Genomic DNA, 23,512 nt, shown 5'->3' with positions numbered 1-23,512 from the left:
GATGAGTCTGTATTCAAGAACTGGCGAACGGCGGTGATAACAGGCCTGACAGATGCGCAAGATTACATTTGCTGCCCATAGGAGAAGCCGATGGCACTCTTCAGCAGACTGTTGTCTGCCATCGGCTTATTTCCTCCTCCTCCTGAAGATATAGCCATGGTGGTGTTTATTTCCAGACACTGCAGTCAGCCTTCATCGGACACTGGCAGTCTGGGGATAAGGCCAAGATTGACCAGGAAGAGACAGAGACTTGAAGTTAAAACTAACTTGTCTGTGAAGTATTAACAGTAATCTAAAGTAAATTTGTTGTATTTCCCAGCAATCCAAATGAGACAGAGGTAGTGTCTAAATGGCAGGTGTAAAGTTGCACAGTTGTTCAAACACGCAAAGCTTTTCGGTTTTGCTTGTCTTTGTTACCTCACCCCACTTGGGTTACTCTGACGTCTAAAACTGGCCCAGCACTTTCAGGTCAAACAGGTAATTGTAGTCTGCTTGTAGTTTTAGCAATGGCAGCCGAGGAAGTAAACGAAGCCGTTCAGTACGTGTTGGTCACACTTTCAAATATTGAATCAACATTGACAGCCGACTCTTTCAGCTCAGCTCCTCTGTCTTTGGAGGATGATGGTGGTTGTTTACAGCACAGACCATTTCCAGTAAGTTTCATGTTGCATTACACACGTGGCAGCCAAGTGTTATGGATTGATAACATCTAAAACTTAAACAGAGAGCAATCCTCCATGAAGCAATCATTTCTCTACAGTTGATAGCCCAGACCTTCTCTACGAAGCAAAGTGTAGTAAAAGGAGCTGTTTTTTACCTGGTTACTATCGCCCCAGAAATTGTCACAAGCCATTTAGGTGGCTCAGCAAAACAGTTCCAAAAACAGAACTTTTTTGCCCACATGCAGGGGAAAATGAACACCATTTCAATGTTGAAGCACAGTGGTGGCCACATCAGTCTGGAGATGGAAAAATACAAGGCAATGTTTGAGGAAAAAATTGAGCAAAGGCTTGATTCTATATCAAAGCTTCACTTAGTGGCATAACAACTACTCTGGACACACACCCAGAGTTTCAATAAAGTTTGGGTGCATTATGACACAAAGTTGAAGACTTTTGGATGCTTTTCCAAGGTGCTATTTAGAAAACAATGAATTCAATTTTCCTTAGTTATTAGTAAAGAAATCTGGATTGTGTTCCTCAGATGTTTCAGATAGGTGCCACGATAGGACGATCCTGGATCCCATCTATGGAAATGGAAACAAGCGACTGAAGATGTGAAAGAAGGGATTCGGTGTGCATGATCTGCACAGCTCTTCAGAGACTGATGGAAGTTTTCATTTCCTTGGGATAAATCTGTCTGTTTAAACAGGTGGACCATTCCACCCCCCTTTGCTCCCCAAGGGCAATAGATGCTCCAACTCCCTTCATCCTCCCTCTCCCTTGTCCAGTTTGCTTGCTCTCCTATGGGCATTGCATTCTTCAGCAGGAAACGCCGCGTTTCAGAGATCGGTCTCTCTGACTTGCCTCTGATTCCTCTATACTGCTCTCCATCTCCCCTCTCTCCCATCATTCCTGTTATCACCGTGGCAAGCAACTGGGCTTAGAGACTGGGACATGCTGATTAGCATAGGGGAAAGTGAAGGTACTGATTATAGAGTGGAGGGTGTGTAGGGTGGAGATGGGAGAACATGATGTTATGGTGCATGTTACATATATTTTTGTGTTGCTCCAGGGTCATGAATGCAACCAGACACGTTAGTCATGCTAGATTGGAGCCTGGGCTCCAGCTAGCTAGGCTCATTGTCCTCTACTCCCACTGCAAACGCAACCAGCTTGACCACTTAAACATCCAAACACAGACCTACTCACGCATACACACACACATTGGGATTGCTCCTTGATACAGGAGAAGGGAAGGGAAAGAGGGAGGAGTGATGAGATGGCAGCAGGGCTCCGGCCTTTTGGTGAGAGGCCCAAGTTCAGACTGATGAGCTGCTGTAGAATGTAGCAGGCAAACACCAGGGTAGCTCCTCCCCTGCACTCCAGGGACTGAGCCACTGTTTTGACACATTCATTGTTTGCTAAAAGCCGTGTGGCTTTTTCCATTTTGTGTCTACTTTTGATCTAAGCAATGCTGCTTGCAGTAGAAACTCATCTTTTATCATTTTTTATCATATAACACCTGAAGAGCCTGCTTTGAACATTCTTGTTCTTTGTTTCTTAGTGTTTTAGATATTCCTTCCCAGGCCTATGATTGTCATCAGTAGGTGGCGATGTGGCTCTACAGAAGTTCCTCCAGAGCTCTTCTCTTTTGTTTTCAGAAGCAGCTACAATTTCATTTACTGCTGTGATTTTTAGGTAAAAATAGTTGCTAAAGGCATCAGAACTGACCCACTAGCTTCCAGTTTTGTCATTTCCTCTTGCAATAAAATGCAGAAATCCTCCTCGGTTACACTTCAGAGAGTAATCTTCGCACATGATTGGTTTCACTTACAGAAAAGAAGCCCTTGCCTACTTGAAGAGGCCAGGAAGTTCACTATATGGACATTTCCTGTGTGATTTTGAACCTTATAATCACTATGGAGAAATGTTTTTGATAAAGACAAAAAGACCCCTGCTGGGTTTCTTAATAGCGTTCTTTCTCATATAATGTGCTGCATGGCAGGAAACTAATAATAGACACCACTAGGGGTGCACTTACAAAACGATTGACTGATGAATTAGACCAATTTTTTTATTTTTCATTTTGAGAGATCAGTGATCAATGCATGTGAAAACAATCATATCTACCTCTGCAAAGGTCTGAAAATCAGCTACTGTCTGTCAGTTAGGTAAGTGAGCTAACTTACAGATCATGTCTCTACATACATGGTTTACAACAGTCATACCACTGTTGCCAACTTAGCAACTTTTTCTCTGTATCTCGAGACTTTTCAAACAAAATTGGCATCAGCCAAAATTGAAAACAGTAAGTCAGACTTTTTAAGGATTGATGATCAGCCAGAAAACTGCAATCAGTGCACACAGTAACATGTCCTGGATCACACCATCATTTGTTAGCAAGCACTGCTAATCCGCTTCCTTAGCTTTTACCGCTCCTCTTTAAATTTCTCGCTGGCATATGGTTATGCATTTCTATAAACAAAAGCAGGAAGGATGATCACAGCTGTGTTGTTGCCCTGTGAGCAAAGCAGTATGAATTGCAGTTTGGCAGCTGAACTCTGAACAGCCTCTGGCACTTTTAAGTTGCCATGTTATGCCAGGCATAAGCATTATTTTCCCTCTCTGCTTGCACGTTAAATGCACAGCAAGCAAGCGTGCATGTGTTTGTTTTTCATTTTGTGTCATCCGGCTTGGCTTCTCAAATCCAAATCTCCATGAAGTGTGTATCAGCCAGGTCGGGGGCAGATTTGTGATGTAATCAGGAATTAATTTTGGTCCCACTGCACGTGGAGTGGGACCAACAGGCCAATGTGCAAAGTGTGTTTATCATATATTGCGCCTGCTGCCACCATGTTTAACCCTCTCCCGTTTGAATAGTAATGTCATTACTAAAGAACGAGCAGAGAGAGATGGAGAACAGTTGAGGTTCACCTGATCCTTAGTGTTCATTGCACAAAGGAGCAGCGGATTGGGGTAAATAACTTCTGGTTATGTAACATGGCTGTGTGCAGCCGAGCCGGGTAAACAGCCTGTAGAACAGAACTGTTGATCTGACTAGCTGGTAAGCATTAGCATATATGACTATGGTGTTACTTCAGAAAGATTATCACCTATTTTGTTACAAAACAAAGAGTTTATTGAATCCATGTAAGTTGCATTATGTACCCTCTGACACCCCCAACAGGGGTACACTGAGGGGAAGTCTTGGACACTTTTTTTGGATGCAGGTTACCATAGTAACAGTCAGAAACCAGTTGTGTATCCTTGGTTACTAGGATCTTGCCCAGTGTTAGTTTTATGATCATTGTCTTCTCAGTTGCCTTGTAGACGGTCTGATGGGTGGGGATGTGGGTCAACTTTCATTAGCCTGCTCACTGCTGAACTTTAGCAATGAGCAGGCTAATGAATATTGCTTTCCATGATTTTTACTTGTGTAGTCCTTCAAACTGCTAATTAAGTCTAGCCACAGTCAGACTTCTGTGTGAAGAGATCACAACCCCAAAGTGACCCATATGTGTGAAAGAAGAAAGTTGAAGAACTGTTTATGGGAGTGATAATGGACCATGAGTTGTTGACCAATGACCGACAGTATGGTCACAAGAATAAGATGTTATTGTATCAACCTTCCAGACCTCTCAGGTCTTCTGGTTCTGGTCTGCTCTGCATCAGAACCAGAACCAAACATGGAGAATCAGCATTCAGCTTCATAAAAGCCCAATTTACTGAATTCACAAGTAATAGCCTGTCGACAGACATTTCCACCTGAATGTTTGATCCCTGCAGCTGTTCCAAAATAAAACATGCCTCAGATTGCATTGCACATTCTATGTACTAATAAGGGATCATTTAATGTCGCTACATTTTGTTAAGAAGTATATAGAAGATAGTAAAGGAGGTTAAAAACAAATGCATGTCACCCTATTTTTCCTACCAACTATCTTTTTTCCAACCAAGGACAGTGATGAAAATAGACATTTTAGAATCTTCTGTGGGCAATTCATGTGGTCTCTGAGGGAGACCTGTGTCCTGCAGTTGTTTCATAAAGTTGTTTCATAACCTTTTTTTAGATTATAACAACTTTTACCTACATATATACCTACGTATATATTGTTACTGTTTAAATAAGATTCTGACTCACAGACACATGAAATACTGTATATAGGTTGGTGTGAGTTTTATCAGTTACCACTGAGCTGTGCTCATGTCCAAAAGTCAGTCGCTAAAAGAGAAAAAAAATCAATTTTTGTTTTCCCTCCATCTTGTCCTGCACTTGGAAACAGACTGAATGATGGGGTGGTGACTGAGAGCAGCTGATAAGGAAGTACACTCAGTGCTGGACTGAGGAGGGAGCTCTTTGTAGTGAGAGTCTCTGACAGAGATGGATGAGGCTGAAAGAGTTTTACCTTCAGCGGAAGAGAGTCCAGACTCTCCTGGCACCTAGTGATAAATTTGGCACAAACTGTTGTGGAAAAAATAAAAGAGAAGCAAAGTGAAGGAGAATAAAATGATTGTTTTGTTGGCGCTCTTGTTATCTGCATGTGGTAGACTTTGTACAAGAGAGGAGCAGAGAATGGCATAATGGATGGAACTGGCCAAATATCAGCTTTGTAGTCATGTAGTGACCTGCTTTTTGAAAACTCAACAATTACGATCTTTTTCCAATCAGTAATTCCTAGGTCACATTGGTGTGAATGTTAGTACTGAATAAAGATGACTAAAGGTTTACTGGTTGTATAAGAAACTATGTATCTATCTACTCCCCTGTATTAGCTTTGGAGAGACTAAAGACTAGCATTGCTTGGCAGGCCATGCACTTGATTTCCTTCTTTCTCTGCTGTCCATTAGTACAGGTAGAGTAGCGTAAGCCTTAGATAGCCTAACAAATAACATGCCTATGAGTGAAATGTGACTCATATTTTTCAAAGAAAAATATTTATATTTTTCTATATGCTGTATATATTTTTCTATATGCTGTATATATTTTTCTATATGCTGTATATATTTTTCTTTTTCAAAGAAAAATTTATACAGCATCCGTAAGTGATATTAGATGTTCTTTTGATTCCACCAATTCCAATTTTTCACTATCTTGAGCATTTTTAATTTGCACAAATTTATAAACTTCTATACTTACACACTTCAACATGCATCAGATTGTTTTATAATAAAAACAGGCTATATTAATGCTGTTCTTCTTATTTGCCAACGCCAGCCGCTCTGTTACAATGCCAGTCTATCATTAATCAGATCAGCTGGTTTCAGAATGAATGTAGGCTCCTGTTTCAAAGGAAGTAGCTTTAGCAATAATCTTAATTTGGGCACTAATACCACACTTTACAACCATAAGCTTGTTGCAAAGTAAATACGAATTGAATATTTACAATATTATACAAAGATTTTGTTTCATTTTTGTCCATCACATCATGTTTCCATGTGGAGTTATCTTAGCTGATCTGAACTGATCAACTAGTTCAGCTGCAAGTAGTTGGACCACCAGTAACACTGTAAACCAGAAGTCCCAAACTATTGAACTTCAGACCAGTACCGTTCCATGGGTTATTTAATACAAGACTGTAAATTCAAAAGAAAGTAAAAGGGAAATCAGAGCCAGTTAAAACCAGTAGCAGCGCATCACAAATTGCAAAATTCTAATATCAGGCAACGTCCAGAAGACTGATTGGTCGATCCGTTTATCTTTGCTTGAGCAAGGATATTTTTTGTAATTTCATAACAATTGAGATAGTTTTGCAGGAGCCAGATGGTCTGCACCAAGTATTGTTATGTAAGGTTGTTCTTTTTCAGAGAGGTGAGTGGAGGTCATCCGGTGGTGGGGTATGTGCCCTATGCCAGGGACCTCTCACCTCATGCATGCCCCCTCTCAGCAGGTTGTCTGTGTCATGGCTGACTGACGGGTACAAAATAATAACTGCGTGCCCTGAGGGCCTAATCTCACTCCTGTCACTCAGTTGTCTTGGACAAAGCCCCACAACCAACCTCTGCCTCCTCCAGCCGCCTGACCTACCACCATGTGTCCTCATTTAATTAAAGCAACAAAAAAAAGTCAGTTCTGTGAACTGTTAAGGTAATTGCAAACATGTGACTTAAAGAAAAAAAAGGCATGACATGCTCCAGTGAACGTGACTCCATCCAACAGGAGCGGCGGTCAAGTAGAGCCTGTGAAAGGTGATATGGACATGTGGCATCCTCATTATGGGGCTCAAATGTCTCTTTGTAGGTGTTAGGCCAGAGTGAGGGGTTTATTGAAGTGGATGAAAAGGATTGCGCTGACCTCAGGATGAAGTCATGTTCTTGTCTTCTGCAGACGGAGCGTGACCCTTTAAGGTACCTCCTCACTCTTGACTTAGTCAGGGTGTCTGCTGGGATACTGGGGGATTGTTCCCCTCCTTTCTCCTGAAGCAAAAGAAAGATGTCAAATATTTCACCTTCTTTAAGTTAAAACTATTATAGGTTACCTTCTGGAAGAAATGCAATGGAATTTTAATGGGTTTGTGTACCATGGTGTTGAATCATATGAAAGTAGTTTTTTTTTAACTAATTTATCTTCAATACAGAGCACTCTGGATTCATCCATTTTGCACACTGTGGTGTAGTAGCTTTCCTCTGGTGGGTTTCTGTTTTTAGCATAGACTGGAAAGGATTCAGTCAATTGAAATCCACAACTTATCCTCTGTCACTGTTTTCCTCACATGGCCTCTTTAAGCTACCTTTTTCAGAATTTTAAAAAGCAGATTTATTTTTCTCATATGTATTGTATTTAGGGTCTTTTGTCTGTTTATAGTTGATCGCTGATGTTTTTTTGTTAAATCTCAATCACATTTCAGAAAGTGCAACAATATATCAAAACTACAGCACTGGTTTTTATTGGTAGTTTTAAAGTACTTTTTTAATCCATATTTCTCTATTTTAAGACTATACTGTAAAATTATACACTTACCCGGCACTTAATTAAGTAAGCCTACCCCACCAGTAGTGGGTACACTCCTGCTAATGGGCTGATAGTTGAGCTAGTTTTTTGTGTACTGCTTTTGCTAACTTTGAACATGTTTAGTGCTCTTAGCTTCCCCTATATATATGTACTGTATATATACCGTATATATTTATACATATTTATATATGTATTTGGATAAAATTTTAATCACTCAGTTATTTGACTGTTTTGTAAACTTTCAACTGAATAAAGTTTGACATCTCTGTTGAAGTTTTAGTTATCGACTGCCATGAATTGATCAAGTACATTTAATTCATGGTCTTATTTGGAAGTGGGTGAAGACTGTTTATGCAGCAGTTCCATTTCCTCTCATTCTCTCTCTTTTGTAACATACAGAAACAAAATAAAACATGGGCAGTAGAGAACAAGATATAACAATGAGTACAATATCTAAGGACATTATAGAACGTTTAAATTATAAAGTCAAAATTACTTTGGTGCTCCAGTGTTGTAGCCTTTCAACGGCAGATATATTTGGAATTGAGGTCAACAATGTAGCATTAGCTTGTTGTATGATGTAGCTGTAGGGGGGCTAATGTTTATGATTAGTGCTTTAGGGTTAGCTCAGCTGACTTTTTAGTGGTGCCCAAATATAGTACTACCTACACTGTACACTGTTGAACCCTTTTCATCTTCAGAAATACCTTAAATCGGGGTGCTGTGGTGGCGCAGGGGCAAAGCACGACCCATATATTAAGGCCATAATTCTTGTGGTGGTAGTCGCAGGTTCAATTCCCAGCCAGGCGACATTTGCCGCATGTCCTACCCCTCTCTCATTACCCTCTTTCCTGTCCAACTACTTTCTAATAAAGGCCACTAGAGCCAACAAAACCTTTAAAAAAGAAATACCTTAAATCTTTGTGGTATGGATTCAGCAAGGTGTTGAAATCATCCCTTGGAGAACCTGATTCATACTGACTTGATTTCCACATGTACTGGCTGCAGATTTATCTTTTGATCACTTGTGACCCAAATCTCCCATTCCATCACCTCCCAAGGGTGTTCTGTTTGATTGAGATCTGGTGACTCGAGGTCATTAGTCCTACAGGGATGAACATGATAAGCAGGTGGGCTGTGGTGTGTACACAATGCTTGATTTGTCCTGAAAGATCCAAAGTGTGCAAAAGGACATCTCCCCCTCACAACCATTATCAGCCTGAAGCTGTGACCTCTGACTTCACAACTGCAGCTCGCTGCATTGCTCATCTTTTCCAGAACATTTTATCATTATTGTTGTGCATGAAAATCCAACAGGTCAGACGTTTTTGGAAATATTCATACTAGCGTGTCTGGCACCAACATTCATGCTACATTATGTCCATGTTCATGTAAGATTTGTTGCGGAGAGTGGCGTCAAAGTTCCAGTACTTTTCAATTCAGGGCTCTTGGATTGATTCCAGAAACATCTTTGGCTGAGCATTGTTGGGATCTTGAGATACAGTCAAAGATGACAGGAGATTTATGATGTTTCCAAATGCTTGGATGGAGTGGCTTACTCCTAGGTTTTAGCCATTATCCAGAGGATTGACTGTATTGTGAGTTTGATTATTTTGGAGGTGGTTTTTAACAAATCAAATTGCTGCAATGAGTAATTTGGGTTTTAAGAATAACTAGTAATCATGGTTGGCTATGATTTATTTCATGTCAGATCAGTATTTTTTTCTCATTCCCCACCATCCAGCTTTGTTTAATTCAAAGTTCTATAAACAGAGCACTATGTCTTGTAGAAGAATATTCCTTCATTTAAAGCATTGGGTTAACATTGAGTTTAAGATTATTTTTAACACTTTTCTCTCGATTCCATCCTGTTTTTTGTTGCATTGTAAGCCAGCACAGGTAAAGACATTGTCCAGATACAGGAACATGGAAGTCGGTGGCTTGGATAGTAACTGTTGCTTTCTTGGAGTGTCGGGGCTCATGAATGTGTGTTCTGTTCTCATTAGTACCCTTGATTACCTTAATCCACCCTCTAAACACATGCCTGTCACACATACCAAGGGATCTGAAAGGTCAAAGATCAACCCACATCCCATTCCCATTACCTCCTGTAATCACTGTCTCCTCATTAAGCTACAGCTGTCTCTCCCTTCTTCTTCCATCTAACCGTCTTTCTTTTTTGGTCTGCTGCTCTATTGTCACTCGCCTAGTCTGTCCACTTCTTGCACACACAGGATGGTTTTGTCTCAATCCCCGTTAATGAACTAGCTACTCTTTTCGGCACTCACCTGGGGAGGCAGCATTCGCAGGATACTTTGCGGCAAATTAGGCTGGAACGAGATGGAAATTACAGGCTCTGGTTCCCTAAAAGCATTCTTTTCTTCTCTTCCATTTGGAAAGGAATGGGGTGTGAAAGCATGTACCAACAGGCCGAATGTGACTGTTTTTGGTTCGTTTTTCAATCAATTGCACTCCATCTGAAAGTGTTTTAGTGGTAAGAGTGCTCATTAATTATATTTGGATTAATGCTGTTCAGAGAATAAAAGGAAAACCTGCATTTGTTGGCCATTTTTCATTTCTCGTATTGGTACGTAATACTCTGATTTTCTGGGGAAGTCAGAACATAAAAAAGAAATCCACCTTCTCTACGTATTTGCAGCTGTGTTTTACCTTTGTCTTGGCTGGCAATTTCAACATAATTTCGAATGACCATACTACAATGTGACATTAGTCTCTTTTATGACCAACAACACAAACTGTGTTTTTCTGTTGTTGCTGATGTTTCGTCTTTTGTGTCCTAATGTGTGCGTGCTTGGCATAGCTTTATGACATTTGCTGAATACCACATAAACATCATAAATGTCTTTATTTGCACTCCCAAGAACCACCTGGCACAATCACATCAAGACATTTATTGACACATCCCACAAATGAGGTTTCCATTTAGCAAATGTCATTAGCATGTTCTTTTTTAAAAGCCTTGCTGTTTAGAGGGGCATCATTGGATCAGTGGCAGATAATGGGAGCATTGTGCACAAATGGAATCCCTGGTGGATGATAATTGAATTAACTTCAGGCAAACCTGGTTTGCATTGTCCTGAGCACGTGTGTCATGGGACACATTAGCAAGACATTTATAGGCCACTTGTGATAATTTACATGATAAGGGATTCCAAATAAAACAAATTGTCAAAAAAGGTCAAATTGTCTCAATTGTATCTGATCCTCATGCATATACAGTGCATATACAAACATGATAAGATTTTATGTGGTAAAGTAACAAGAAGTAACATGCCGGATTAGCATTATTGTGAAGTGGAAGGACAATGACACCTGACTTTCAGAATCTGTTAAATGTGACATACAGTATGTTGCAGTACACTCTGTTCACTCTGACACCCCTAAATAAAATCTATTTCAACCAACTGCCTTCAGAAGTTACAAATAGTGAACGGAGTTAAGAAACAACATCCAGAGATTTGATGGATCACAGAGCACTGTTCGGTTCATCTTCTGAGAATGGAAAGAGTATGGTCAATTGGTCAAAGTGTCCACAAATCTGGTGAAAGAGTGTCAAAAAGACAACCATTGTTGAATGAAAGTGTCAGAGTAAGAAAATGTTATGTGTTGGTTCTGCTTAAGGGGACATGAATCAGCTGATTCCTCTCTAGATTTTGGTGGATGTTACTCCTTTGATACAATTCATTATCGGTATACATTGTCTAGGTCAATATGCACTGAGGCAGCCATCTTCTCTCTGTGCCTGCCAGTGTTTTAGGGCAGAGTCAGAAACAGGCCAGTTATCTGCTAAAAGAAAAACACATTACTGAATGAATTATTAGTTTCCCAAAGAGTAAAAAAGTCATGTGAAAAGAAATTATTTTTACAGGTGTCTAAGAAAAATGCAATGGATGTTCAATTTAAAATCGGTAGGCCTAATGGCAGCCAATCAGAGTGAAAAATAAATAAATAAACAAATTAATTGGAACTTTATCAGCTTTTTCTTGTTCTGTGCCATTGCCTGATGCTAGTTGCTGAATCTGAATCAAAGTGGCCAAATACAAGATTCACAACATTACCAGTTTAAAAGTTGAACTATTTACAAAAGACTGTGCTCTGCAACATTAAAACATGGGTAGAACTGTATCTATATTAATCATAACTCTTCTGCTCTGCATTATTTCTTTCAGTTTCTTGTGATGCAGCTCTGTGCTGCCTTCAGGAGAACGGGACATCAGAGTATTTTCTATAACATTTCACTAAAATGGCATTTACTGTAAGAACCAGTGCTTTAATTAGAAAAACAAAAGTTCCAGATCCTTTTAATATTATACAAATAAGGAACAGAAACATGGATTATATCTTCATAGAGATCTGTCTATTGATTTATAAATTATAGTTTTACTGTAGAAATTACAAAGAACAAAACTGATTTGTAATCAAATCATGAGTCAAATTGAAAGTGTCATGGAGTCACTTAACAGCCCCATGACATTAACATTGACATGAAAAATAATATTGAAAAACTAAATATATAAAATAAAATCTAATAAGTGATCAATTCTGTATAACTGTTATGGTCTATAAAATGAATTCTTCTTAGTATTAAATGTGGTCTTAACAAACCCATGGTACTTCATCAAAATTATCTATATTATATTTATAGTCCCCTGTATTGTGTGGCGGTGTCTAATATGGGTGATATCGGCAATTGCCCAGGGCGGCATGAGCAAAATTTCTATTTTTAAAAAGTAACTGAGCTTGGCTACTTTTTCCACTGCTATGTGTACATAGTCTTATATTAGCCTATATAATTTGTGAAGCAGAGCCTTAGGGTAAGTGCAGTTACATAAGACCATGTGGAATTACAGACCGTAATTAAATGCATTGTTCAAAGTAATGTTAACTTTCAAATGGCCAGTGACAAGAAACATTAAGGTTTTGCCTATCTAATCCCAAAAGTCAGCCCTTATACTCTAAGCAGATTATCTCCATTATCCAATGAGACTTATGCATTGATGAATCTCACACATGTACAACTTGTCATTTCACACTTCTTAAAAGTTAAGTAAAAATGCTAAAGAGGAGGACAGTCCTCCTGCAGTACTGTTTGAGGCTTCTGTTTTCTTTTTTGAGAATATTAAACTCTGCTTTTTGCTAAAGTCTTGCCCTTTGTCCAATGTTTTCTTCAACTACACTTGATGAGCAAGCCATGATTAAAGCTCATGTTCAGAATGTGTCATCTAGCAGCCAGTGGAGCCTAACAGCTCTGAAGAGGAATGAACATCTCTCTTTGAAGCAGCTCACTGGTTCAGCAAATAAACGACAGGGTGGCTGTGATTCAGTCTTCACTGCCCAGAAGCCTTTTGAGGTCACTGCTTTGGATGGACCAAAGGGCCAGGGGTCACACAGTAAAGAGATTTACAGACTGGTCAAGACATCCAGTTAGCATCACTAGCAATCCATCAAATTTCCTGTGAAAGGCTAAAGATGGGGATCGGGATAAAGCTCAACATCCGCCCTGCCACCCCGTCTCCTCTGAGGCAGTGGCTTGAGGAAGTCGAACTCAGTTGTCTATCAGGGCACTGAGGCATCTGGGTGATGTCAACCAACATGTCTGTCACTAAGATTGTGGTGTTTGTTGTCGGATTAGGCTGTAAATTACTTTCAGTCAAACAGGTTGTCTCATTCTTCCATTTCACCTAAGGAACCAAACCAATTTCCCCATAACATGCAGGCACTGTAACAAAACAGCTATTTTCTCTATTCCCTGTCATTTCATTGCAGCAGAGAGGTCCTCAGAATTGAGCCGGTCTTTGACTGTGGGCTGAGGAGACAGTGTTCAATTGTATTCTGACATTAGACCCTCTCTGACACTTGAACATGGAGACATTTGAGTCTTTTCAGATTGTGAATCACTTAACACAATGAGCAAGTGTCAGACCAACCAATCTGTTGGTTTAACTCTTAACACATGTTTTTGTTGCTACCCGTTGATAACTGATGACGTGTCCCAACATATTGGAGAAAACAGTTTTCTTTGAAATAGTTTTTTGCTTATTGTGTTTCCGCTGTTATTTTAAATACTTTACCTAAATTACTAAAAGTATTCTTTCCTCCTGCCAGTAGTTCTGTATGTGTATTTATTGTTCAGTGATCTTGATAAAAAAAATTTAGATTTGAGTTCCAACCAGCCTGTCACTGGTCAAGGGCATTCTAGCTAAACCTATTCCATGTTTAGCTAGAATCCATAACCCATCAGGTTAGTATCTCTTACCTTATGGGTTGTAGTTATTGTTAGCAGAGTCCATTTTACAGACAATTTTGCCTTTGAGTTAATGGGAAGATTAGATTAAAGATTTTCATTGAGTTAATTGCAGGGTCTGTAATTAATTAAATAATTAATGATGATTAACAAAATAAGCAACATTTTCAATTCAAAATCCTAAATACATGTATGAACTCAGCAACAAACATATTTACAGTTTTTAATTTGCTTAAAAGGGTAACAGTTATATGATCTCCTTTTAATATCTCTCCTAATAACTGTGTTGACAAGCACCATGGCATACCCTCTGAAGGAATGCCTTGACTTTTAAATTATTGGCACTTAGATGGTATTTTTGCTCTACTACATCATAACAGTGTAGTGGATATGGCATTAATGAAGCAAAGGTTAAGGGGTAATTGTCCAGATTCTGTCATGGCGTTAAATGCAGGCGGTGATGGGTTGCAGGGTCAAGCCAGGATGCTCACTACCAACACTAACCCCTGTGCATAAAACCAAATTAATCAGGCAATTACCAATCAAGCCTCTGTTAACTTGGCATCCACACAGGCCTGTTTAGATACCCATTAAATATCAGTTTTATGCTCTGGAGAACTTTATGAAACAAGCAAAACTTTGCAGATTTAACCAATAGAAAACTCATAGTACACCATAAATTCATAATTACTAAGTGGTCTAAACGGTTGAGTAAACCACCTCGGTATTCCCCAACAAAACAAAATCATAAGTTGTTTTTTTTTCCACATGAGTATGACAAATGACGTTATTTTGTACTGCCTAAAGCAAAAATATTGCAGCCTTTTATTTATCTGGATCTTATATGTAGAAATCCCCTGAGAAAATGTTAAAACCAGTAAACGGGTTAAAAACTTCTGTCTTTTTCTAGTGAAGAATATCACACAATGTCTGACTTACTAACAGCTCAGCATTCTCAAGCAATTGCAGTAGAGAGATATTGATGGCATTCTTAGTGCTTTGACTCCAATTAAACAGTTTCAGTGGCTGTCATTCCTCCTGCTGGGTCCCTGTTGGCCGAAAATCTCCCCTTCCACAGTACATAGGAATACAAAGCTGACAGCTGTCTGATAAATTATGCATAGTCTAGTGTTTTTAGACTACACACACACACACACGCTTACACACGGATTGTCATGCCCTCGTGGTACAGTTGAGATGGAACTGGAGACTCATTAAACTCCTCCACACATTTTGGTTTGTACCTGTCCCACTTCCTCTGAGGTTTCTGTCTCTACTTCACACCTCCTTTTAACATCCCCTGTGTTAGTTTTCACTCCCTCTTGTCGCTAGTGTTTGCTCATCTGGCATCTCCATTACTGCTCAGACAACACAGATCCTTTCTCCTCTCATATCCTCTTCAGACTTTAAACGATTTTTTTTCAGGGCTAGAGCAACATACACATACATACACATTAAGTTGTGGTCAAAGGCAACTCAGCAAAAGGCTGTAGCTGCCTTTTGCTACAGCAAAACTCTTGCTTTTAATTAATAGAACTTATCAATTTCCTGTTCAGTGTAAGCTATTCTATATGCATCTGAATTTCTACCAACAACTGGTGCTGTCATTATTCCCTATCTTGCTGATGTATTAGAATAAAAAAGGCAACATTGATCACAATGTGAAAAAATTAATGACATCTTGTTTTTAACAGTAAGTCTTCTCACCTCTTAGGAGTATGTGTGTTGTTTTTGTTGCATTCACTTTAAGAATGTTGTGTGTGATGTTGAATCAAGGGTGTGGAATTCAATGTTCAACTCTGCCACAGTAGCTATGTTTCCAATTTACATGCAAAATTTGAACAAACTTTTCAAATATTGGAAAAGAGATGGTGTGTTTCCATCTACTGGTGGTCTTGCTTGCTCTTCTTGAGGGAGGTTTTAATGGTGCTTTTCTACTTTGCAGTGGACTTGGATGAAACATGTAATGCAATGCTTTATAGAGATGTAGTTCTCAACTTAATAAAATGGCCAGATTATTAATTATTTTCACACTAACTTTCCACATGTCTGACCTTAGTTTCATCCCGCTGTCTGGCCAGAACATTCCTGGGACTCAGACATCATCATGCGTTCTCACATTATCTCTGTGTGCCATCAGTGTCCAGTTTCTTTGCTTGTTACCACGTCGTCACTCTTTACCCTCCCACCCTCTTAAAATCCCCCTCTGCTCTGGTGACGGAAAGATAAATAGTTCTGTGTTTTGTCATATGGCAGGTTGAAAAACAGTGCTCAGGTTAAAAACATTTAGCTGACTGGGGTCAGTTAGGATCATGTTCAATGTGTGCATTACCTGAATAATTTTTTTGTTTTTTATGAGTAGTCAAATCTATTCAATGCTGTGTACCATGAAATTATTTTGAAAAGGTTGTGTCTTAATCAGACTACATAGTAGTGCTTAAAGTACCTGGAGGGCCACAACAAACCAGAAGAGTTACAACAGGCATGTGGGGTCATCTGGACCCTGTTGAAAAACAATTGCTAGCTGGAGGTGTGGCCGCTGTTGGCAACCCCAGAGCGAATAGGTCCCTATATCTTTGCTAACAATAACATGTCTTTAGCTTTCATCTTCCTCTTCCTTGAGTTGTTCATAGGCCTGTCACGATAGCAAATTTTGCTCAACGATTAATTGTCTCAAAAATTATTGCGATAAACGATAACATTGTTTGAAGACCTTTTTACACTGATGTAATGGAAATGATGTAATAATGCATGTGATTTCCTGCCAAAGATAGATACACTTTATTTTCAAAAGAATACTAAACACTGGAACTGATAAACAACATAAACAAAACAACCAAAAACAAAAATAAAATGGATTCTCAGTCTCCATTAACATAAAACGCACTTGAAAAAAAAACTAAACAACATAAAGCCAAAGTGGAAATAAATTCCACTTGCATTCAATCAAAAGAGTGCAGATTATGAAGTCTGTATACTATGTTGCCCTTCAGTAATAATTAAATTTAAATAGAGAAAATGGGCACATCCACTACCTGATGCAATAGTTCACACTACATGATTTTTTGCTCCTATTTTTCCCCTTATGACAATCTTAAAACGTTGGTCTTTCTAAGATTGTGTGGTGTGTTGGTAGATCGTCATTGCCGCTCCGATCTAAATCAGGGGTTTTCCCCGACTGGGATCGTTAACGCAGCCTGTTGAATGTGACAGGTAGCCAATCAGAAAGCTGGATTCTCCTCAGTGTTTTCTGAGGGGAAATTACAGAGAGGAATCCCAAACAGCTGACACTGCAACCCGAAGTCCAGCCGACATTGGAGATGATATGTGGAAACAACATTAATGTTTATTCAACATGCAAAGAATATAGAAATGACAAGAGGAGGAGTTGGAGCGAAATTGCTACTGCAGTTGATAAACCCAGTAACTTTTCAGCTGTTCTTCGTTAATGTGACATAAATAGGTTCTAATGATTTTCATTCAGTCAGAACTGACACTAGCCACATGCATTGCAGGTAGATTGTAGTAAAGCATTAATTAATGCCTGGTTTTAAAATTAGTTCACTGAACTTGTAGCCATTATTTTGTGCCCATTGTTGGACACCACAGGGCAGGACCGAACCGATAGAACCGTTATACCAAGGATTTCTGTGGGTAATGTGTGATCTGTCAGGTTTTGAAAATGGGCCGACAATCAGCCGACAGCTCGTGTGTGCTGGAAGGGAGGGTCAGTGGAGAGCACTGGAGTTGAGCCCTTTTTCATTCGGTGTCATCAGCAGAAAGAGAAAAAGGCCAGACGATAATGCCGATAATTAAAATGACTTCGATAGTTTTAATTTATCCTACGATTAATTGATTTACCGTTTATCGCTACAGGCCTAGTTGTTCAATATTTGAAAGTGTGGCCAACATGGACTGAAAGGCTTCATTCACTTCCTCTGCTGCCATTGCCAAACTACAATTCAATAGAAGCAGAATAGGATTCAAAACGATGCAGAAAATCAATGTCTTCTTTCTGTTTGCTGACTGGTTGAAATTCAACCTGAAGACATTGAGCCAAAGGGAGATGAGAATCAAATGGAATTGCATATCACGGTAAGATATGATAATATGATAAGAATTAAATTCCATCATTAAATTCCAATTAATGTTGTTTAAAAAAGACAAAACTGCCCAGATTATTGGACTTATACCATGGATTATATACCATCCATGATGGTATAATTATATATCAATATAATTGAAAATGCGATTAAGTGCAGTTACTGTGAGCAATTTAGTGATACAAATCTTGCTTCTTTATGTGAAAAGAAGCAAAAAATTGTTCTTATCATCATCGCTATGGTTCCGCCAAAATATTGTGACAAAACTTTCAGTTGTCACCTCCAGCTGTCTTTTATCTGTCAGACAAAAGCATATGTTACTATTCATTATGACAACCTGCCTGATTATTTGTCAGTCCCACAGACATGGAAGCCTCAGTTGATGTTACATCTATGAAAAAAAAGCCCACATGTGATTTTCTCTGACAAGGCCACAGATGAAACTTAATTCAAGCACAAACTTGAATCTTCATACATCAAACCTCCAACAACAGAGATGGAACCAGCAACCGCAGCTTCTCTGTGCTCCTAATTGCTCATTTATACACGTGTTTGTTCGGCCTCGGCTGCCGTAACCCTTCCTGTGCAGTTGTTGGTATCTCCCTTTGCCAGCTTTGTGAATGGGATAATCTCGGCACGAAAGAAAGATTAGCCCAGGAAGATCACTGGCTTAAAACTCAACACTGATCCCAGCGCCTCAGGCACCACAGTGCGGCTAATGTGAGTGGAGAATTAGTTTCCACGCTACTCCGGATGAAAGTCAGAGCCTTTAGGAGCCAGACGAGCAAAGCCCACTGTAATAATGACTGATTGTTGAGTTCACACAGACACCTTTGTTGTTTGCCCAAGGCAACTTTTTTTATCTCCATCTTTTTTCTGCGATGCCGATCTCGTATCTAAGATATTTCCTGGCATTGCTGTTCTGTTATTTTCTACAGTTGTAATTGTGGGAACAAATAGATGAGGATTTATTTCAAGACTGACATGGAGATTGTTGTTTATTTCAAAAGGGACAATGCACATCACAAAATATAACAGCGCTGGCCATAAAGGCTAGTTTTCATCTGTAGGTTACAATCAGTATAAATGCAATACATAATAATAATAACAATAATAATACAGACAAATTAACAAGCTTCTTCTGTCAAAAAAACAGAATTATATATATATATATATATATATATACTGTATATATATGTGTGTGTGTGTGTGTAATATAAACCGTTACGCTTTTAGAGTAATTGCATGCGTTAATCTTGATACCCACCCTTATAGGTGTTGTTGTATGGATTTTTTTTTTTTTTAAAGGAAGCTGAATTATTTGGAGAAATATTCACTGTACAGACTTGTATGATCTGTTGCATTTGTGTTAAAAGGGAAATTCATCACTGCTCTTACTGGGAGCATTTCAGAGATAGATATGGATCAGGGGACATATCTGGTTGGAGGAAATATAACTCTACACATTTTTATTGGTAAACAAATTTTCCACTATTTTGTGTTTATCTATGATAATAAAAAAACCCAGGAAAAGGCCAAATGTGGCTTATGCAGCCATACCCTTTGTTGGTAAGATGGGCAGCGGAGCTGACCAAAAGAAATGCAAGTCGCTTTGCTATAGCTGTCCCACTGGGTAAATTTTGTCTCACAGGAGAGGGTCCAGCATAATTTTTTATCCGTTTTATTTTCTCCTTCTGGCTTCAGGCATGTATGTTTAGAGTAAAATATACACAGTTGGAAGGGTGGTGGCGGGGGCAGCACTGTGTCTCTTTGCTGGATTAGCATACCAGAGGTCACTGAGTGCTAATTTAACTGGGGCATTGAAAGAGAATGCTTTAATAAAGCTACAGAGCTTTAGATGTGCCATCATGAGCATGTAGCCTTTCTTCTGCTGTTTGACGTGTGAGTGGGGGCTCTTCTTTCAGATTAAAGCTGCAGTGTGTAGCTTTTCTAAAGATATGTTATCTGCCATTAGCACATTTACAGTGGTTCTCAAGTTTGAGTGACAGCACTAAGCCCCTCCTCCTGGCTCTGATTGGTTGTTTTTGGTTAGGAGTGGTGCATTTCTTCAGGCGGCAATAGCAGCACAGAGAGGAGGTTACCTGGGACATTCATGGCAGGAGATCCTGTGCTCCATGTGCCCCCGACCGCAGTAATCAATGTTACTGGCCAGTTCACGCTAGCTTATAACAATTTACTTATTGCAGTCGATTTCAACAACAAGTTGGTGAAATTACATAAAACTTCACTAATCTAAAGCAATTTCACATCCAAATGTCAGATAGCGGTTAGCAACTTAACTTATCTCAATATGTTTTTTCAGATTCTACAGTGAATTTTTGAAAGCTAGAAGTTCATGCTTTCGGGGGAGGCAGAGGTGGCACCAGAATCTGCAGGAGTCATTTTTTGACCCGGTTAACTCAAATAAATCTTTTAAATAAGGCCATGGCTGACGCTGGTCTTCTGGATGATTACGCTTGGTGGACTCCATTTTGGGTGTTAGTGATTCTGGAGGTGCTGAATACCTGCCTTGCTGTTCTTGATTGAGAGTCTAATGGTACTTTTCTGCTTTGCAGTGGACTTGGATGAAACGTAACGCAACGCTTAATGGAAATTTAGTAAAGTAGAAAGTACAGATACTTACTGTAAAATGTGGTGGAGTAAAAGTCTAAGGTACCCATAACTAAATCTACTTAAGTAAAGTACAGACGCATGAACAATGTACTTAAGTACAGCAGCTTAAGTAATTACATCCCACCACTGATCATAACCACTGATCATAACCACTGATCATAACATACTGTCATGGTCATAGTTTTAACAAATATCTTTAAAAAAATTATTTAAGTTACCTACTGCAGCTTTAAAATGTGAGAGTCTGCAGCAGACCAAGCAACCGGACGGCATCTGAAGAAACAAACATTTGCTTTGTTATGAAATGAAAAGCTTCCGTTGCTCAGCTTTTTTTCCCACATTGAATCTAATGGTGCTCAGTTAATAAAAACAACCCCCCCTCCCCCCCTTCCTCAGCCTTCTCTATGAATTCTCAATGAGCAGCTGCTTAATAAACATAAAGGGGTGTGTGTACAGAAGAGACCTGACCTCCGAGAGCTCAGCAGTGGGCAAGAGAACAACAGAGGGAGGGTGTGCTGAGCCGTGTCGAGACAGCCTCCAGCTGGGGGCGGAGGGGCAGTCGGTCCCGTCAGCTGAAAACAGTCAGAAGAGAGAGTGGGCTGAGTGAGGGGAGAAACTGGGATTTCTTCTCCTGCCTGTGTGGCTGCAGGGGAGACCCTGGATGCTGGGATCTTCTCCACCATGGGATGCAGCCTCTGTTCCTTGAGGAAGCCTCGTGAGCAATATAAGCTACTCTACGAAGTCTGCAAGGTACTGTGACCGTGTGCTTTCAAACTTCAGGAGTTTTTGGGTGTTTTTTCTTTTGTTGCAATCCTTTTCCGGTTTTCAGTCATTTATCATTGCTGACTTGTTGTCGGTCTCAGGGGTCATTGGGTTGAGTTTCAGCGGAGTGAAGTGGAAACTGTTGCCAACTTAAAGGGGGTCTGACCTCTGGATGCTGGGGTCAGCGAGAGGCGGCGTGCTGTGCTTAACAGGAGGTGATGAAGAGGTGACAGCTCTCTTAATGACCCAGTGGCTCAGCAGCCAGCCTCCGAACGCTGACTATCCTCACTTCACTCTTTCACCAAAGTTTATATTTAACAGTTGAGTGCTTATTTTGCAAATTCTCTTTATGGAAAAGAAAATAGAGCAGGCATTGTAGCAGATGCATCATTTGAAGAGCATTCTCAGACCCAAGGACTGGAGCCGGATTTGGGGTTCTTCTTTTTGCATTCTTCAGCGGCTGAGTGCAAACCCTGATTAGAGGCAGAAACGTTTAATGGGTTTCGCCAAGTGTTTTTTTTTGCGCTGCAACATACGCTCACGTCAGAGATACCACAAACTCCTGACCTCCAGCAGATTGTTCTCATGCTTTAAAACTAGATTTCCATCTGCCCACCAACATTTGTCAGCTGAAGTTTACAGTGTCTGCATCATTTATGTTTCTTGCCCTCAGAAGTGGATTGGTGTATACTGAGTGGACAAAACCTGGACTGTAGTGGTATTTTAAGAAAAAGCAACAATTCCCTTTTTTTGTTGTTTCCACCAATGGTAGAAAGAAGGTCGGGGGTGTTAACGCAGGGTTGGGCATTTGCATATCGTTTTTCATTTATCATCATAAATTTCTTAGAAGAATTTTGATTCATTGTTGTCACTATAAATTCCAACTAGTGATGTTTGAAATCCCCCCAACTGTCCTTATTGTTGGTATTGATCATTTTACTATTTTCTCCTGTTTGTTCAATGAAAGTATTTAACAAAATCCCAATAAATTTGAAATGCAGTTACTGTGCACAATATTCTTTATGAGATATTTATGAGGTGTCCTAAATTCACACAGTCATACATTAACCTAAAAAGATGCTATAAATAGTTTTTACCAACACTTTCTATAATTATCACAATAGTGATAATGATATCACTACCCCAAAATTCTGAGCTAAAACTTTAAATTCATATTACCCACCCCTACTTTAATGCCTTAATATAGATTAATTACATCAATCTCAATGTGTTCAAAATTTTAACACAGTTAATGTATTTATTTATATTTTTTATATGCAAAATTCCTGAGCCAGAACCTTGTATTCACATGTTTCTGATACACTCATAAATCTATGCACAAGCAACATCTTCAAACAGTAGCAGTAAACGACTGTTGTTTCTCTTGACCCACTAGTTCATTTTTGCTTCAAACATCAAACTACTGGGACGCTGGAAAGAAATGTTGTTGCTCAAGTTGTGCTTAAAGGAGTTAGCTATTCACCTCAATCCAAAACATGCCAGTGTTCACATATTTAAAGAAGTTTTTTTTTCTTCAAAGGAGTCCAATTAGATTGTTGAATAACCTAAATCACAGATTAAAATAAATAAACTGGATTGTTGAGATCTATTTATTTAATAAAAAGCTTTTGAATTAAAGATGTTGCTTATTTTGAGGATGATATATGAGGATGGTATTACAGGTACTGAAATCATACGCTTACGAAGTAAGCTACCAGAATGGTATGGTTACTTTGTAAGCGTAGTACTTTGTAATACGTACTTTGTACGTATTACAAAGTACGTATCATGGAAGCTTGTCATCGAATTAGAGCTAAAGCAGAATGATTCATTGTCATTTTATTAGACAAGGTTCTGTTTCTCATGATATGTCGCACTGAAGATTTTAAAATCACTTTCTTCACAGAAGTCTTGAGAAACTCCTGTGAGTTAAATTGTGCCAGGAAAACACTTATTAATCAAAGTTTTGTTGAACATATTCCAACAGCAGTTTGTTGGATACCAGGGGTCTGCAACCTTCTCAGTCCAAAGAGACATTTTTATACCATCAGTGCAGGTTAAAAGAAACCTTGTTTAGAGCCACACACATTACAAACTTTCGGAAAAGCCCAAGTTTACATTTTATTTCTATGCTTAG

General features: G+C 39.3%; 1 protein-coding gene across 3 annotated transcripts in view; it reads left to right on the top strand.

Moving 5' to 3' along the window:
- pdzrn3b (PDZ domain containing RING finger 3b) overlaps positions 1 to 23,512 on the top strand; it is a 124,424-nt gene that overhangs the window by 77,473 nt on the left and 23,439 nt on the right. The window contains exon 1 of one of the 3 annotated variants that reach the window (XM_028023241.1): positions 21,223 to 21,363. The exons of the other annotated variants lie outside the window; for them this stretch is intronic. Within the exon in view, the coding sequence (XP_027879042.1) occupies positions 21,295 to 21,363 (69 nt within the window). The 5' untranslated portion in view covers positions 21,223 to 21,294. Of the gene's footprint in view, positions 1 to 21,222; positions 21,364 to 23,512 lie in introns of those variants that run through there. 3 annotated transcript variants of the gene reach the window in all.

Source organism: Xiphophorus couchianus, chromosome 7 (assembly GCF_001444195.1).
Source record: "Xiphophorus couchianus chromosome 7, X_couchianus-1.0, whole genome shotgun sequence".
Lineage (NCBI taxonomy): Eukaryota > Metazoa > Chordata > Actinopteri > Cyprinodontiformes > Poeciliidae > Xiphophorus > Xiphophorus couchianus.
Note: the sequence above shows the minus strand (reverse complement) of the source record. Positions and strands in the feature narration are given on the sequence as shown.